The sequence below is a fragment of the Pygocentrus nattereri genome, chromosome 17 (assembly GCF_015220715.1).
Source record: "Pygocentrus nattereri isolate fPygNat1 chromosome 17, fPygNat1.pri, whole genome shotgun sequence".
Classification (NCBI taxonomy): Eukaryota; Metazoa; Chordata; class Actinopteri; order Characiformes; family Serrasalmidae; genus Pygocentrus; species Pygocentrus nattereri.
The window spans coordinates 10,000,861-10,019,529 of NC_051227.1; the positions used below are offsets into that span (position 1 = coordinate 10,000,861).

An 18,669-nucleotide genomic window follows, 5' to 3' on the forward strand; every position below is an offset into this window, starting at 1 on the left:
TGTGGACTGATGAATTGAAACTTGAAATTCTTTTTGGAAATCATGGATGCCATGGAGAGAAATTATGGAGGGACCATCCAGCTTGTTATCAGATCACTGTTCAAAAGGCAGCATCTGTGATGGTATAAGGGGGGCAATAGTGCATGGCTGGCGTGTACATCTGTGAAGGCACCATTAATGCTGTATGATGTATACAGGCTCTGGAGCTACATATGCTGCCATCTAGATGACATCTTTTTCAGGGAAGGCCTTTCTTGTTTGAACAAGACGCAAACCACATTCGTCGTGTATTACAACAGCATGGCTTAGTAGTAAAAGAGACCAGGTGCTGAGCTGGCCCCCCTGCAGTTCAGACCGGTCACCCACTGAAAACAATTGGTGCATTATGAAATGGAAAATACAACAAAGGAGACGCCGAGCAACTGTCGAGCAGCTGAAATCCTATATCAATCAAAAATTTGAAAATATTTGCATAGTGTCCTAACATTTTTGAAAAAGATTTCAGTATCATTATATGCACTTAAACACATTCAACAAAGAAAATGTATTTAAGTCTTTTATAAAACATAATGAAGCATAACTTAAATGTATTGTTAGCAACAACTACGCTCAGCTTATATACTTAAATTAAATTAAAATGATGTTGACATAGATGTTCCAGTGCATTTCTGTTTTAAATTGGAACCACTTATAATGCCATGAAGTTTGCTTAAGCTTGATTTGAGCCATTTTAAGTGGATATTCCTGGGTGTTCCGGTCCCACATTTGATTGGTAGTTATATTGCTGTTATATAACTATTATTGTTATATATAACTAAAGCAGACTTTAAAAAGTGTATGTCTACATAAATACAGTTGATACCAGTTTATAAAGCAATGCTAATACTACGTACTCAAATATACAGTACATACTTAAATATTTCTGTTGTCAGAACAAAACCTTGTATCTCCAAAAAGGTAACTTTACAGTAGAAGGAAAAAACATACTTTACTTTTAATGTAAGTCAATGGAACCAGAATTTTTCCAAGTGGTTTCTGTCCACTTCTCTTGGCCCATCCATCTTGAAATTTACACACATGGTAAAGAGCAAATTATGTAAAAAATTGAAAAACCAAACAAAAAAAATGAAGATATCATGTTTTCTTCCAACAGCAGCAATATACTAATACATACTAGAGTAACAATTTAAAATGTCCTACTTTGAAAACACACTTTAAGAAACATACAGAAAAGTATATTTTTGCTGTATTTCCATCAAATACATGACATTTTGGGGGCTGTCACGTTGCAAAATTGTTAAAATATTGGAAAAATATTAAAACACTGTGTTCTATAAAGTATATTACTGATGTACTCACATACTCAAATCTGAGATTAAATAAACTGAAAGGCTAAACACATTCCGGTTCATACAAATAGGATGCTAAGGAAATAAAGACAGTCACATTAGTGAGTTGCCACTGCTAGGACATTTTAACATTAGTTATAACCTGGAGCTACTCGGCTAATGTAGTCAACAAGTAATCAATGTATAATTAATTAGCATAATTAGTGTAATTAGCTAACTGCATGCCCGAATCACCACTTGCCTCAAACTGTTGAGTTGTGTGGTTTCTGGCACTGTTTCACTGTTAACTATAAACATGGGCAAATTTAATGGGCATTAAAGTGGCTACAGCCAGATGTGTAGACATCAGTATGGCAGTGTCAGACCCCAGTAAGGTCTATTTGAGGTTACTGAGCAGGTCAGTTTGAGGCCAGCACTGTGTAACATCCAGCATATCCTTTTAAGCCTCTTTTGCTATGCTACTATGTCTGGTTCCCTCAAGTATAAACCTAATTTCCAGAAAAGTTGGGACATTTGATGTGTCAGTTCTCTGGAAGGTTTGAACTGGCAGAAGTACAAAGAAAATTTTGATGCTTGCAACATATTTTTAAAAAGTTAGGACAGAGGAATGTTTACCGCTGTCTTACACCACTTTTCCTTTAATTACACTTTTTAATCATTTGGGGACTGAGGATACTAATCATTGCAATTTTGAAAGTGGAATTTATGTCCATTCTTGCTTGATACAGGACAATTTGTGATTGTTGTTGTATGATTCTCCTCTTCATGATGTGCCATATATTTTTTAATAAGAGACTGATTTGGACTTCAGGAAGGTCAGTCAAGTGCACACGCTTTGTATCTATGACAGTGGTGGACGAAGTACACAAACCATGTACTGGAGTTAAAGTTGAGACCCCCAAGTTAAATATCACTAAAAGTAGAAGTTTCTCCCTTTAGACCTCCACTTGAGTAAAAGTACTAAAGTATTTACCTTCAAATGTACTTAAGTATAAAGTAAAAGTACTAAAAGAGTAATTCTGGCTCTGATGTCCTGTTAACATTTTTATAACCAGACTGGCTTCATGAACTCATTTCAGGTGAAAGTCCTCCAGCGTCTCTCTTGGTAAACCAGTCTTTTAATAGAACGTCATTAATTAGTGACGCTGACGTCTATTAAAATGATCAGAAGCACAAAACACTGAAGGTAAACAGTTTCCATCAGGGAGAACCGAGTGGCTCTGAAATCACTTTTTACACACAAGCAAAGTTTCAGTTTCAGATTTATTTACAACTTAGTTCCAAGTTTAAGCCAGAGGTGCTCTGGCTTTGCGCTTCTTTCGTTTTGACATGTTACGTTTTCATACACACAGAAACCAAAAGGAACGACAGATTTCTCAAAATGTAGGAGGAAAAAGTCGGATATTAGACTCTGAAATGTAGTGGAGTGAAAGGAAAAAGTCGCCCAGAACGGAGAAACTTCAGTACAGATACACCAAAAAATACTTAAGTACAGAAACTAATTACATTTACTCAGTTACTCATTTACTCAGTTACTGGCTACCACTGATCTATGAAGCCACACTTTTGCAGCAGAAGGCCTAGGAATTGTCTTGCTGAAACAACCATGGACTTCCCGGGAATGATATGTCTCTCTAATATCCCAATATTTGTCTCCACATCTATGGAACCTTCACACATATGCAAGTTACCAATCCTGTGAGCACTGATTCACCCCCAACCCCTGACAGATTTTGGCTTTTGCACCTTTCGCTGTGAAGAAAGCAAATAAGTAGAGGTATGGACTCATCTGACCACAGCACACTTTTCCACTGTCTTTCAGATCATCTGAGATGAGCTTGGGCCCAGAGAACTTATCGGTGTTTCTGCATAGAATTGATGCACGGCTTTCTCCTTGTGTAATAGAATTTAAAGCTGCCTTTCTTGATGCAACTGTGGACTGCTATAAACGATGACAGTTTTCCAAAATACTTCAGAGCAAATGTGGCTATATTTGACACAGTAGTACAGCAGTTTCTCTTGCAGTGCTGTCTCAGGGATTGAAGGTTATACGGCTTATCTAGTGTTTTGGTTATAGTTATTTTCACCTATCCATCGATTTATCACTCTGTAGATGTTAGCTGATGTTATTGTGCTCTAATAGCTGTGAAGGAAGTTTTCTTCATAGTTTACAACCTTGGGGCAGTCATGGGCTGGAGGACAGGGAGCCAGCCTTACGACCAGAAGGTTGCTGTGGATAGGGCTCTGGGCAAGGATGCTCACTGTCCCCCTAGTGTGTGTGCACTAGTGTGTATGTGGTGTTTCACTGCACGGATGGGTTAAATGCGGAGATGAAGTTTCCCCGTGGTGGAACTAATAAAGTCTAATCTTTATTTAGTCTGGACTTCCACATTGTTGCGCGTTTGGTTCTCCAACGATTCTGGACACATCCTTTACTTTCAATCTTGGCAACTTTGACAAAGATAAAGTGACACACCTTCCTCTGGTGAGCTGAAGTGATACGATCGCCTGTATTTCTGAGGTTGTCTGAAAAACAATAGTGGAACATCTGCACCTTCTCCTTAAAAAGGGCCTATTCTCACGTTTTCAGTGCCGGCACTTGATAAATGAAAGGTGATTAAAATGAAGGTGAATGTAAATGGTGTCATTATTATGCAGAATTCGCTTCAGCGCCACGTAACCATGCTTTTGGAGGAACCCAGCACAGTTTCTGGAGCTCGATTTGTTTTGGTCCAGAGGAAGCTTCTATCCCTCTGTTCATCCTGGTCCTCACTCATTTGTGGCGTAAACAGAGCATGGTGTCCTAGCTGGCTGTTTGGAAATGGTGGGGAAAGCGGTAAATAGACACATCCTGCACTGCAACCAGCGCCGGTGGAGTGTTTATCGAGTCCAGACATCGAGTCACACACTCACTCGCTGCCTCGGACGGCGTCGGCGGTGCGGTGAGTAAGTGTGCGTGCGCTCCATTAAGGGCTTATGATAAGTTTCCTTGGAGTGTGGCTGTGAAAAATGAAGGCGCGTCATAAAATAATTGTTAATTGTTTACACATGCGGCGGTTGCAACTTCAAACACTTCTGGCTTTGCCTCTCCATCCAGCACTGGTTTAGAGCATATTTGGACATGGCTCCACCGCATGAGACGCAGGAAGGAACAAGGGAACAATGCGCAGACCTGTCGCCAGGCCTCAGCGGCTTACGCACCGAAATGAAGCCTGGAGACCTGGCATTCGCGTGATGCTCTCTGCCTCCCTCACTCTGGCTCTCCTTCTCACTCACTAGGTCTCTCGCTCGCTCCACACTCCTCCTGAAAGTTTGTGTTTACAGGAGAAAATGACTTCCACGTTTGTTTTTAATTGGTCCGCGATGGCTCCCAAAGAGAGGCCTGCTGGACAAAGTTGGCCCCCTCCAACCCCAACTCACGGCTGATCCGCCGTGTTTTCGTACGGTGAGCGGTGGGACGAGTGATCGATGCCTATTTTAACGGTATGACATTTTCAACTAACAGCTAACACAACCGCTGGGTGGTCCAAAGAAAGAATGGAGTGGTCTTTCCAAAACATGCAAACAAAAAGGACAAAGACAAAGAAATGCATACAGTGAGAGAGAGAGAGAGAGAGAGACAGAGAGAGAGAGAGAGAGAGAGAGAGAGAGAGAGAAAGTGAGACAGAGAGAAAGAGAGATAGAGAAAGAGAGAGAGAGAGAGAGAGAGAGAGAGAGAAAGTGAGACAGAGAGAGAAAGACAGAGAGAGAGAGAGAGAGAGAGAGAGAGAGAGAGAGAGAGAGAGAAATTCACCATTGAGCTGAATCACTTTTCCTGACTAACTCTGTGAAACCCTGATGAACAGTGTGTTGGCAGCTCAGTGCAGTAATGTGTGACTCACTGTGTGTTGTAAATGGTCCCTAATCACTGTTCCACATTGGAGCACTAGAGCACTATTACAGTGAAGAAGCAATGACCTCATCATAATCGCTCCCCACGTTGGAAAAGCAGGAGCTCTATATAGAGACCCTAATCACTATTCCCTACATTTGAGCACTAGAACACTATTATAGGGAACAGGAATGGTCCCTAATCACTGTCCCCTACATTTGAGCACTAGAACACTATTATAGGGAACAGGAAGGGTCCCTAATCACTGTCCCCTACATTTGAGCACTAGAACACTATTATAGGGAACAGGAATGGTCCCTAATCACTGTTCCCTACATTTGAGCACTAGAACACTATTATAGGGAACAGGAAGGGTCCCTAATCACTGTCCCCTACATTTGAGCACTAGAACACTATTATAGGGAACAGGAATGGTCCCTAATCACTGTCCCCTACATTTGAGCACTAGAACACTATTATAGGGAACAGGAATGGTCCCTAATCACTGTCCCCTACATTTGAGCACTAGAACACTATTATAGGGAACAGGAATGGTCCCTAATCACTGTCCCCTACATTTGAGCACTAGAACACTATTATAGGGAACAGGAATGGTCCCTAATCACTGTTCCCTACATTTGAGCACTAGAACACTATTATAGGGAACAGGAATGGTCCCTAATCACTGTTCCCTACATTTGAGCACTAGAACACTATTATAGGGAACAGGAATGGTCCCTAATCACTGTTCCCTACATTTGAGCACTAGAACACTATTATAGGGAACAGGAATGGTCCCTAATCACTGTTCCCTACATTTGAGCACTAGAACACTATTATAGGGAACAGGAATGGTCCCTAATCACTATCCCCTACATTTGAGCACTAGAACACTATTATAGGGAACAGGAATGGTCCCTAATCACTGCCCCCTACATTTGAGGACTAGAACACTATTATAGGGAACAGGAATGGTCCCTAATCACTGTTCCCTACATTTGAGCACTAGAACACTATTATAGGGAACAGGAATGGTCCCTAATCACTGTCCCCTACATTTGAGGACTAGAACACTATTATAGGGAACAGGAATGGTCCCTAATCACTGTCCCCTACATTTGAGGACTAGAACACTATTATAGGGAACAGGAATGGTCCCTAATCACTGTCCCCTACATTTGAGCACTAGAACACTATTATAGGGAACAGGAGTGGTCCCTAATCACTATTTCCCTACACTGGGGAAGACAAACATTGGACAGTCCCGCTCTTTTGTGCTCACGCTCCTATAGAAGCTTCATGTCTACTCTAATTTGTTCTGACCATGTAAGCGCAGCTGCTCAGCTGGCGCTGGTTCTCTACAGAAAACAAAAAGCTCTAAAACTTTCCCCCCACTGTGCCGAGTTCCTCGGACATTGTGTATACGATGGTCATGCTAATAAGTCCCTGCCAGTGGTCATTGTCAGCCGCATTAGCATTTTTCGACTGAAGTATTCCTTTGATTCCATTAGAGCTGAAACTGTAATTACCCAACAGAGGGCAGTGTGGGGTGAAGCCCCCATAAAACCGCAGGTCTCTCATTCACTGCCATAGCGCAAAATTCAGGACCCTCCCTGCAAAAGCAGCGTGGTCCCCCTCCCAACCCCCAAAATGCATTTGCCTGCCTTTTGACCGAGAAACAGTCCAGGTAAATGGTGGTTTTGGGTGACTGGCTTAAATGAAAAGGTGCTGTAAAGGCCCAGCACAGCGATTCTGCTTCATACTCAAAACCCTTGAACCAAAAATATTTGAGCCCAAAGGTTAAAACTTAAATAAACCGGAATGATTTAAACAGCCTTTAAATTAGAAGTGCTTGTAGGATTCATGCAATTCTTATACATCACATTTCTGTATTTAAATACATAATTTAAGAGCCAGTAGTACCTTCTGTATCACAGTTACTCAGACTGCGCAAATGCGTTAAATAACAAAACATGTTAAATTCCCATCCATTTACTGTTGTCCAAACTGCATCAGACAGTATTTGAGTCAGACTACAAAACACATGTGAACTTTAAAGTCTAAAGTGAAAGTAAGAAACAAAACTTTACATTCCAGCTGTGGTCAAATTCCCTGCTTTACAATTTCTATTTACTATTTTACAACTTAATTACTAATTAAAGCAGATGTTCATGTGCACAACTTTCCCACTGAGGTGCGGCTGTCATGCTGACCATCACGCCAGTTAGCAGCTAACTGTCCCTTTGTGCCATGCTAACATGTCGAGGTCACATACAGTTACAAACCATGACCTGTTGATTTGAATATGAATGGAACACAACTTTAAATACTGATTCACAATAAATCCCTCCCATTGTTTATTTAATCTACCTATTGTACCCGTTACCATGACAGCAGACCTAGCAAGGATGCTATCTGACAAGTTCGCTAGTGTTTCTCTAGAGTTTCTCTCAAAATCAGCAAAATGAAACATTAATATCTGGTCAAAATCATTAAAGTTAAAACAGTCAAGAACAGCTTGAATTATGCTAAACTGGTGCTGGTTTAGCTGGTTACCCAGCATGGTCATGATAGTTGACCAGAAACCAACATGTGCTTGTTTTGCTGTTGACCAGGATTAACTGTTCCCATTTCTGCTGTCCAGCATCCAAAATTCATCCAAACAAATGGTTGTGCTGATGACCAGCCATGCTGGTTCTATGCTAGGTTTTCTATGGTTTAGGTTCTATGCTGTAGGCTGTCATTAGCACTAGCAAACAGTCTATGCAAACTTTTATTTTGTCACAAAATCATAAAATGTATCCAGCTGTTCAGCTTCGTACATGAAAACGTTTCTTCATTAGTGGCTCTGCTTTATCTATTTAACTCTGCTAGCATAATGCTAACTTCCATTAGCGTCTATATTGTGTCTCAGCATAAGCATCAAGCTAAGTGTTTGTTTTTGCAGGTCAGCTGCAGACTTGTTTACACATATTTACTTTGCATTTTGTTTTTTCAGCTAATCTTTCATAACATGTTTAAAGTTGAGGCCTAACTGACCATCACTGGTGTCGATCTTTAGCTTATCTACATTTAAAGCTAATCCCAAGAGGCGGTCACTGCTGGCTTGGGGCGATGTCCATATGGCTACATGGAATAAAGTAAACTGACGAAATGGAAACAATAAAACCCTCATTTTTTGGAAGGTCATCAAAATGCATGAAATAGTTGGCTAAAATTTTAACATTTGACAGTTAAACAATTAAAATACCACGCTGGGCCTTAAACGCAATGCTCTGGGGCAGTCGGGGGCTGGAGGTTAGGGAACTGGCCCTGTGAGCGGAAGGCAAGACTTGCCATTGAACAAGACACCTAACCCCCAACTGCTCCCCGGGCGCTGCGGATAGGGCTGCCCACCACTCCAGGCAAGTGTGCTCACTGCCCCCTAGTGTGTGTGTGTGTTCACTAGTGTGCATGTATGTGGGTGTTTCGCTGCACTGATGGGTTAAATGCGGAGGTCTAACTCCACAGTGTGCGAAACACAGTTGGCTGATGGTCACTGTAACTCAGACAATTTGTGTTCATGGATGAACACCAACATGCAAATCCTTAGTATTATTCACTTTTTGGGGTCATAAATTTAAAAGAACACCTTTACAAAAATGCTAATTACTGCTAGCACCTCTATGGTGTTTTAGTAGTATGTTAGCGCTGAGCTATCGGCGAGTCACAAAAAAACACAAGCTTGTAAATCACATTTCATATGTTTTATTTGAAGCTTCTGGCAGATGAACGTGTATCTAAGCTCGTATGGATTACTTGTACAGTGACTTTATGGCGTAAAGCTACTGCTGCTGTTTTCCATTCCTAACAACCACCTGGAACCTGGTTAGTCTCTGGCAAGGATTCACAGCCCGTCCAGAAGGAAAAAAAGTTGATTTCTTTGTCAGTTCCTGATTATGTTGGTAGTTATTTTAACATGTAAGGTCTTCAATCCATTTCCTGAAGCTCTGACCAATGGGGAGCTTGTGTATGTCCTATAGGCTAAACTGCAAAGTTCCTAATCCGGGCATTTTGCTGTCCTCAGTGGTCTACTGTTCTTGTCCGGCAGGGGGCCTGTGCTTGGCTCGGGCAGGGAGGCCAGTGTGGAGCTGGAGCTGTAACTGGACGTCAGACCCGAGTCCGACTCCGACGTTGCCATCTCTTCAAACTTCTGAATCACGGTTCTCACAGATCCGAAAGCAACGTCCTGTCTCCATCGGCCCCCTCCTGCCCCTCCTGGACCCCGGTAGGCCGAGCCACAGCTCAAGAAGACGTGGTTTGGAGGTGGAAGGCCTGGGCGGAGCTTCAGCCTGCCATGGCCCAGCTGAATGGCAGGGCAAAGGGGAGGCGTGAAGCGGGAGGGGATTGCAGCGAGAAGCTCTTGAGTTAAAGGGTTGTGGAAGGTAAGGGAAGACCCACCCACATTTAGGAACACGCCCACCGTCTTCAGCTGAGGGGGGACAGAAGGGAGGAGCTCATGCTGTCCATCAAAAACAGCATGGAACGCAGGGCCACACCTCTCAAACCACCAAGCCCGATCACCAGCCAGTGAGCTTACACCTGTGAAAAGAATCGGTGTGGTTAGGGTTAGGGTCTAGCAGAATTCCCCCCTACTAGACAAAAACGGATTCAGGAATTTGTTATAGTGGTCATGCTTGGTTTGACCCTCTGAGACTCTCTTGCACAAAGTTGTAACTCTGGCCATTTTCACACTCGTCTCGAAGACTTGAGTCTGCACACTGGACAAATTCTGGGCTAGTTCGGTGGACAGGCTCATTTTCGTTGGTTTGCTTTCACACCCGATCCAAACTGTGAATTGATTGCATACCTCACTGTCCACTCTATTAGACACTCATACCTTGTTGGTCCACCTTGTAGACGTAAGGTCAGAGACAGTAGCTCATGTGCTGCTGCACAGTTTGTGTTGGTCTGTGACCACATCAATGTAAAGTGCATGCTGTAGTACCTAAAACAGCCACTGGGTGGCAGCAAACATCCTGCAAGTATACTGGCCAATTTATCAGAAATGATCAATCACAACTACAATATATATATATACAGTGGGGCTACTGATTGTGCAAGTTCTCCTACTTCTCCTACCTAAAGATGAGAGAGGTCTGTAATTTTCATCATAGGTTCACTTCAACTATGAGAGACAATATGAGAAAAAAATCCAAGACCAAAGAACTGTCGAAGGACACGAGGAAGAAAATTGTAGACCTGCACCAGGCTGGGAAGAGTCAATCTACAATAGGCAAGCAGGTTGGTTTGAATAAATCAACTGTGGGAGCAATTGTAAGAAAATGGAAGACATACAAGACCATTGATAATCTCCCTCGATCTGGGGCCCACGCTAGATCTCATCCCGTGGGGTTAACATGATCATGAGAACGGTGAACAAAAATCCCAGAACTACACAGAGGGACCTGATGAATGACCTGCAGAGAGCTGGGACCAAAGTAACAAAGGCTACCATCAGTAACACACGACGCCAAGAGGGACTCAAATCCTGCAGTGTCAGGCGTGTCCCCCTGCATAAGCCAGTACATGTCCAGGCCCATCTGAAGTTTGCCAGAGAGCATATGGATGATCCAGAAGAGGATTGGGAGAATATCATGTGGTCAGATGAAACCAAAATAGAACTTTTTGGTAAAAACTAAACTCGCCGTGTTTGGATGAAGAAGAATGCTGAGTTGCATCCATACCTACTGTGAAGCACGGAGGTGGAAACATCAGGCTTTGGGGCTGTTTTTTTGGAAAGGGGACAGGACGACTGATCCGTGTTAAAGGAAGAATGAACGGGGCCGTGTATCGTGAGATTTTAAGCCAAAACCTCCTTCCATCAGTGAGAGCATTGAAGATGGAACGTGGCTGGGTCTTCCAGCATGACAATGATCCCAAACACACCGCTCGGGCAACGAAGGAGTGGCTCCGTAACAAGCATTTCAAGGTCCTGGAGTGGCCTAGCCAGTCTCCAGACCTCAACCCCATAGAAAATTTGTGGAGGGAGTTGAAAGTCCGTGTTGCCCAGCGACAGCCCCAAAACATCACTGCTCTAGAGGAGATCTGCAGGAGGAATGGGCCAAAATACCAGTTACAGTGTGCAAACCTGGTGAAGACTTGCAGGAAACGTTTGACCTCTGTCATTGCCAACAAAGGTTATGTTACAAAGTATTGAGTTGAACTTTTGTTATTGACCAAATACTTATTTTCCACCATAATTTACAAATAAATTCTTTAAAAATCCTACAATGAGATTCCCTGGATTTTTTTTTCTCATTTTGTCTCTCATAGTTGAAGTGAACCTATGATGAAAATTACAGACCTCTCTCATGTTTCTAAGTAGGAGAACTTGCACAATCAGTGGCTGACTAAATACTTTTTTGCCCCACTGTACATATATATATATATAGTTATTTTTCAGTTTCTAAAATAAAATATTTAGGTCCCACTTTATATTACATGGCTCTAATAACTGTAATTACATGTGAACAACATGTGCAACGCAGATGGACTATAGACGTACACCTTATGTAATTACACAAGAGTATCAACTTCAGTTGTGATATAGGTACAATGCTATTACAGAGTGATAATTATAGACAGGTAATTAATGTGATGTGAGTAGGTTACCTCGTTACAACACAGTTATTCCACAGTAATTATGTAAAATATGACTAATATTGTGCAAAACAGGCTTCTGATCTGTAGTGTATCGCAACGAATATAATAATTGAGGCAATGAAAAATGAGGCAAAACTGAAGTTAATACACACGTTTAATTACTCAGGCTGTACCTCTGTAATCCATCTGTAGCATAGCATAAATCAGTGGTAGTTACAGTGTTGTTACATCTGTTATTGATGTGTAACTACACAGTTATTAGACACAATAATAGCACGGGACCAATATTTAACACACTCTATCAATTTAGCTCTCTAAAGAACGTGTCACAGAGAGAACTGTCCACTCTATTAGATGCTCCTACCATGTTGCTCCACCTTGTAGATGTACAGTCAGAGACAGTGGCTCATCTGCCGCTGTTTGTGTTGGTCATTCTCATGTCCAACTATGGTCTTTGAACTGTGATCACGTCAATGTAAAGTGCATGCTGTAGACCCTGGAGCAGCCACTGGGTGGCAGCAAACATCCTGCTGAACTCCGGCCAATTTATCAGACTATATGTCAGACATAATTATATATTTGCCTTTGTCAGGAGAAAACTTTGTGTCTCCAAACTGACAACTTTACAGGAGAAGGAAAAAACCTGCTCTACTTTTAATGGAAGTCAATGGAACCAGAAAGTCATTTTGGGACATGGTCCATTCATGGTTCTTATGGTCCATTCATCATGAAATTTAAATGCAATTTAAAGAGCAATAGGCATTTTCAAATTATGTCAAAACTGAATATATATATACATATGGTAAACTCAAAACTCAGTTTTTTATATGTACATTTACAGTAAACTACTGAATACTGAGTGGAATTCCCATCACAGTGATGGAATAAAAATATAAGGCATTTTAATAATATATTTTAATAATATATTACTGCATTTTATTTGTGTACAGCAGCTACATCACAATAATCTGGTGCTGCATCTGAATGTGGAGTTAACGGCTATTGACTCTTTATACTGTTATTCAGTGAATGCGATGTACCTACTTGTCAGTAATTTACTGTATAAAATAACATGTTTTTTGCAGTGTGTGTTTCCTACCAATCCTATAGAGGGCGCTGTTGCACACATCAACTTCCCAGTAGTACTGGCCTCTGTGGATGGACACATTGCTGCACACCTGAGGGAGGGTGGCACACGGGTCACGACACCTGCACCGGTTGCCATAGTTACCCTCTGGACTAGACTCTCCTTTGAAGGTCGCAGTGAGGGCGGAGCTTGTGAGGTAAAGGGGCGGGGCAGCGGAGGAGGAGTCTAAGGTAAAGATTAAACCTGAGGAGTTCAGAGATTAAAAGTGAGTAGATTTTCACTTTGTTCCCATAATTATGATCTTGCATCTCATAATTCTGAGATTACCGACTGAGTATCTCATAATTATGACTTATTATTTATGACTATAATATGATATGTCATAAATATAACTTCCTATCTCATAATTACTATGTAAATCTCATTATTGGGACTTACCACATCATAATTATTAACTACTATCTCATAATTATGGCTTACTATATCATGATTATTAAATATAATCTCATATGACTCTCATATTATCTATGATCATATTTCATAATAATGACTTTCCTTCTCATGAGTATGACCTAAGTATGACTTAATACCTAATAATTCTGAGTTAGCATCTGAAAGTCATAACAATTTATTTTTAATAATTTGACATATTATTCTCTTATAATTGTGACTTACTACAGCATAATTATTAACTATTATCAGCATTATGACTTACTGCATCATACATAACTTTTCATAATTATGACTTATTGCGTCATAATTAACTATAATCTCATAATTATGACTTACATCATTATGATTGAATATTATATCTTAACTATGACTTACTTCAACATAATGAACTATTATCTCATAATTATGACTTATCACAGCTAAATTATTAACTATTATCTCAGTATTATGACTTACCACTTTATAATGATTAACTATTAACTTTGAATGATTTACTACATTAGAATTATGAACTATTATCTCATTATTATGACTTAGTATTTCATAACAATGACTTACCGTGTCCTAATCCATGATTATGACTCTCACAGTTGTGGCTTAGTATCTCCAAAGTGCGGCTTACGATTGGTTATGGTTATAAATGGTTATAAGTGTTTGTTCTCATTAATTTGAGATACTAACTCAGCGAGTCATTATTATGAAATACTTCCTTATGATGATGAGATTCCTCCAAAATAAACAGAAACAGGCTTTCCCGGGTATCTCTCTTTGTTTTTTTACCTGATACGGACCGTTCCATCTCTTCGTCAGAAAGATCCACATCTAGAGGGAAGGAAGGAGGAAACAGATGGAATTACTGATTATGAAATCCTCTGCACTCAGAAATAAAGCTGCTAAACTGGAGAAGAAGCCGAAGCAATGTTCATGTTGGGCTGTTTTAGGTTCATTAATACGAGGACTTTTATTTTGAAGAGCCTGAGTATGGGTGGAGCGGTGGGTTTATCGAGGACTGGAGAGGGCTTGTTTTTAGCTGTCAGCGCTAGAGAGGCTGTGTTGTGCTGGTACGAGCGGATCAGACACAGTAGTGTTGCTGGAGTTTTTAAACACAGTGCCCACTCACTGTCCACTCTGTTAGACACTCCTACCTTGTCGGTCCACCTTGTAGATGTAGAGTCAGAGACGACAGCTCATCTGCTGCTGCACAGCTTGTGCTGGTCGTCCTCTAGTTCTTCATCAGTGGTCACAGGACGCTGCCCACAGGACACTGTTGGCTGGATATCTTTGGTTGGTGGACTATTCTCAGTCCAGCAGCCACACTGACTACTTTGAGAACTACAAAGTGCACCTATACAGTAAGTGGAGCTGATAAAGTGGACAATGAGCGTAGAAACAAGGAGGTGGTCAGAATGTTACGCCTGACCGGTGATTATCAATGAATTTGAAAATGCCTGTTCCTCTTTACATTGTGTGTAAGTTTCATGATGAATGGACTAAACGAACTGGCCCAAAATGATTTGGAAAGATGTCTGGTTACATTGACTTACATTAAAAGTAACTGTTTTTTCCTTGTCCTGTAAAGTTACCATTTTAGAGATCCAACAACAGTGATATATATATACATATATATATAAGCATAAGTAAGCAAAAAAAGTAAATTAAATCCAATATCATACCAATTTTTAATTCTAATTTCAATAATGAATTTTTGATGGCAAAATATTGTCCAGTTCATCCATTTATGGGACATTAAAGGAATCAGCCAGAAAATCAAATCAATCAAATTTATACCTTTTTTCACTTTAGCCCAGATTTACTTCATCAGCCAAGACAAGTTTGGTGTTCAAATTTTGCTCCTTTCGTTTAGAACTGGAGCTAAGAGGCTAATTTTCCTAACAAACACTAGAAGTCAATAGTCACCCAAAACGTTTCTGCGAGGCTTGACTTAATGTTGCTTACAGTCTGAAAGCATTTAGTTTTTCGACGGATCTCTGCGCTCTTTGACCCTAGGGCAGTTGGAGATAGAAGGCATAGCACCTACAATTTCCTTCGCCGGCACTATATGAAGCCCTGAATTTCAGAGGTCAACACAGCGCAATTAGTGGAGGATGTGAATGTGCATGTCAGTTAAACAGCTTGCATACATTTATTAAGTCTATGATATGAAACTGCTCATCAGGCTGAAATCTGTTCAAGCTGGTGCAACTGGGCCTGAAAGGGGAATTCAAAGTTTCAGTTTAGGCCAGGCGTCACAACCCAATCCTTTCACCAACATCAAACCAGCTTGGGAGCCACGACATTTAATGCCATTTTTCCATCTTGGCTGTAAATACGTCTCAGTATGTGCTGATGTTGTAGTACAGGCTAAAAACTATAATATAAACAGCTCAGCTACAGCTGCTTTTCTCACATCTCCAGCAGGAAACCTTTCCACTAAAGTAGATCAGTTTCTTGTAAAATGTCTTTTAATTTTTGACTTTTATGAGGCTGAAGTCGCTTCTCATTCATCAGCGTTTTGTTTGAATTTTCCTGTTCCACCTTAAATGGCACCTGAGGGATGTAAATTGAAATGTAAACAGAATGTAAATTGTACACCATTTAAGGTGGAACGGGAAAATTCAAATGAGAATCTGACTTAAGCATCACGACTTTTTAGTGTTTCAGTTACTCATTGCAGGTTTAACGTATCAGGAAACCAGCTGGACTGATTATAAACACTAATAAGTCCATTCATCTCCAAATTATCGATGTTCGTCTTAAATCTCTCTCTTTGCCATTTCGTGGCTACCAGCTGGGCGAGACTGTTGTCTGTGTTGCTTTGGTGACCAGCAGTCTGCGCTGATCTTCAGGGTTAAAGGGTGAATCAGCAGTTCTACATTAACTCCAGCGTTTAAGACCATTTACTGTTAAACGGTGTTGAAGGATCAGCAGAGCTTTACTTTACTGTAAAGGAGGAGTATTTTATTATTACCTATTAATCTATGTGGAGATGCGACAGGGCAGTGGAAGACTCTTGGTGAAGGCCCAAGAACCATCAAGGGGTGCTTCCTGGCCCACATGTGGTCCCCAGCCCAGTGGTTGAGCTACCTTGCCATCAAGCTCTTACACATCTTACACATCTAAAGCTTTTAATTATGCAGACATTTTGGGAAAAAATCTGATATAATTTTTAAAACATGAATCAAATCATATCATATCCTCACCTTCATCTTCCTCTGGAACCTCCCATGTCCCTCCAGTACATTCAGGATCAATGGTCACTGTAGGGTCAATGGGCAAGCATCTAGTTGCAGATGACCAGTCAAAGCAGGGCAATTCAACGCCATGGCAACAACGTGGACAAAGGACCACACAGATTGGTCTAGAGGCAAAGGACACACCCTTTACAGTAGATCTATGTTTGTCCACCCTCGCCCCATCTGTTAAGCACCGCCCACATAACGTGTGAGAGCAGGGCAGGAGGAGGGGCATGTCGAAGCCACGCCCACACAAGGGGCACAAGGACGAGGCGATGTCATCCTGTTCTTCCTTTTCATCCTCAGACTGGGGGGCTCCTTTCGGGGGATTGCGGTCAGGTCGTCCTCCCCTCATTGGTTTATTAGTGCACACACACACTCCTGCACACAGAAAGGCTTGTTATCATACCGTGTGCAAAAGTTTAGGCACCCTGGTCAAAAGACATTCAGACACAGCAGTGCCGCTAGAGCTTTTAACCACTGTGTCCACTCACTGTCCACTCTATTAGACACTCCTACCTTGTGGGTCCACCTTGTAGATGTAAAGTCAGAGACGAGTCATCTGTTGCTGCACAGTTTGTGTTGGTCATCCTCTAATCTTTCATCAGTGGTCACAGGACGCTGCACACATGACGCTGTTGGCTGGATGTTTTTGGCTGGATGGCTATTCTCAGTCCAGCAGCACCACTGAGGTGTTTAAAAACTCCAGCAGCACTGCTGAATCTGATCCACTCAGACCAGCGCAACACACAGTAACACACCACCACCACGTCAGTAATACTGCAGTGCTGAGAGTGACCCACCACCCAAGAGGTTTTATATCTAGCTTTCTGTAAGGGCGTTTTAGAAGCATTAACTTGGTAATAGGATGTCTGGTTCCTATCACCACCACTGTGACTCAAAAGTGCAGTATTTCACAATTCAACAAGTTAAATATGCATAAATTTGGAAATATTGGTGGAATTGCCCTTTGAGCCTGTAATGCTGCTATTTCAGACCTCAGTCAGGTTGTTCTCTTCAGCACAGCTGGGCGTTTAGATCAAAGAAAACCCCCAAAACGACGGAGAAACACGGCTGTGCGCGGGTAGCGGCTCCATCTCTTTAGCGTGAGGCCTGCAGAGCGGCTAGCAAAGACAGAAGCCCACAGTGGGTGAAACTCACACGCTCCGTCCACCAACGTCCACATCCTCCTCTCCTCTGCTTCCCTCCAGGCTCTGTAACAGATCCATGCAGACGAGGAAGAGAAGAGGGTGGACGGAATGCCGGCAGAAGAAGGACAGAGAGGAGGATCGACTGGGGAGACGACGACAGAGGAAGCTTCCAACAGCCTCTCAAAGCTTGAGGTTGCCATGACTACCACAGACCTCTTCTCAAGGGTCTAGTAAAGGAGGGGGGGAGGGAGAGAAAGTGAGAGTGAGAGAGAGAGATAATAAGAGAGAGAGAGAGAGAGAGAGAGAGAGAGAGAGAGAGAGAGAGAGAGAAATTAGAGAAATAGAAAGAACAAAAAAGGAAGAGGGAAAGAGAGACAGTGAAAGAGAGAGAGAGAGAGAGAGAGAGAGAGAGAGAGAGAGAGAGAGATAAAGAAGGAGAGAGACACACACCCCGCCTCGCCTCCAGGCTTTTATTCTACGGTTCTGTTTTAAAACATTCGGTTATGAAAAGGAACAAATACCAACTTTTCACCTGGAGAAACTGATTTAAGCTTCACAATCAGACCTTAAAACCACTCTAGAACCTTTGAGGGAACATCACTGTTTGTACCTCGATGAATGAGAAATGCAGCTGCACAGAATCTTTATTTCTAACAGCGTAGCCCACATTTTATTTTGACTCTGGCCACTGTTCTGCCCCCACATGGACTCTAACCCTCTTTTCCAGCACAAGATCAATCACGCTGGTTCTGGAGAGGGTCTCACTGTGTCAAACATTAACTCCAAAAACCACAAACCTAAAGCCAGCAGACACTGAAGAGCAGCGGAAGCCACTGGAACGGACACTGCTGGACAATTTACTGTTTGTTTTTCATGTGGA

The 18,669-nt window shown here is 41.8% G+C and overlaps 1 protein-coding gene across 3 annotated transcripts; it reads right to left on the reverse strand.

Annotated features, from left to right (window-relative positions):
* Positions 1-8,947: 8,947 nt before the first annotated feature.
* LOC108413393 (probable E3 ubiquitin-protein ligase MID2) lies at positions 8,948-18,019 on the reverse strand. Of its 3 annotated transcripts, none has more exons than XM_017685879.2 (5): positions 17,800-17,937; positions 16,606-17,019; positions 14,186-14,227; positions 12,965-13,195; positions 8,948-9,801 (listed from the first exon to the last, which is right to left on the reverse strand). In XM_017685879.2, exons 2-5 carry the CDS (start codon positions 16,991-16,993, stop codon positions 9,260-9,262), a joined length of 1,203 nt encoding a protein of 400 aa, XP_017541368.1. In that variant the 5' UTR covers positions 16,994-17,019; positions 17,800-17,937; the 3' UTR covers positions 8,948-9,259. The 3 variants fall into 3 exon arrangements, with proteins under 3 accessions (XP_017541368.1, XP_017541369.1, XP_037402255.1); XM_017685880.2 differs by lacking the exon at positions 17,800-17,937 and adding an exon at positions 17,158-17,216; XM_037546358.1 differs by lacking the exon at positions 16,606-17,019 and having other exon boundaries at positions 17,800-18,019.
* Positions 18,020-18,669: the final 650 nt, after the last annotated feature.

Excerpts from the sequence above, each read along its gene's own strand:
- LOC108413393 (XM_017685879.2), bottom strand. The coding sequence starts at position 16,993 with ATGAGGGGAGGACGACCTGACCGCAATCCCCCGAAAGGAGCCCCCCAG. Across the intron at positions 14,228-16,605 it reads GGTTCCAGAGGAAGATGAAG|ATGTGGATCTTTCTGACGAA; the intron begins GTGAGGATATGA and ends CCTTCCCTCTAG. Across the intron at positions 9,802-12,964 it reads CAGCGCCCTCTATAGGATTG|GTGTAAGCTCACTGGCTGGT; the intron begins GTAGGAAACACA and ends TTCTTTTCACAG.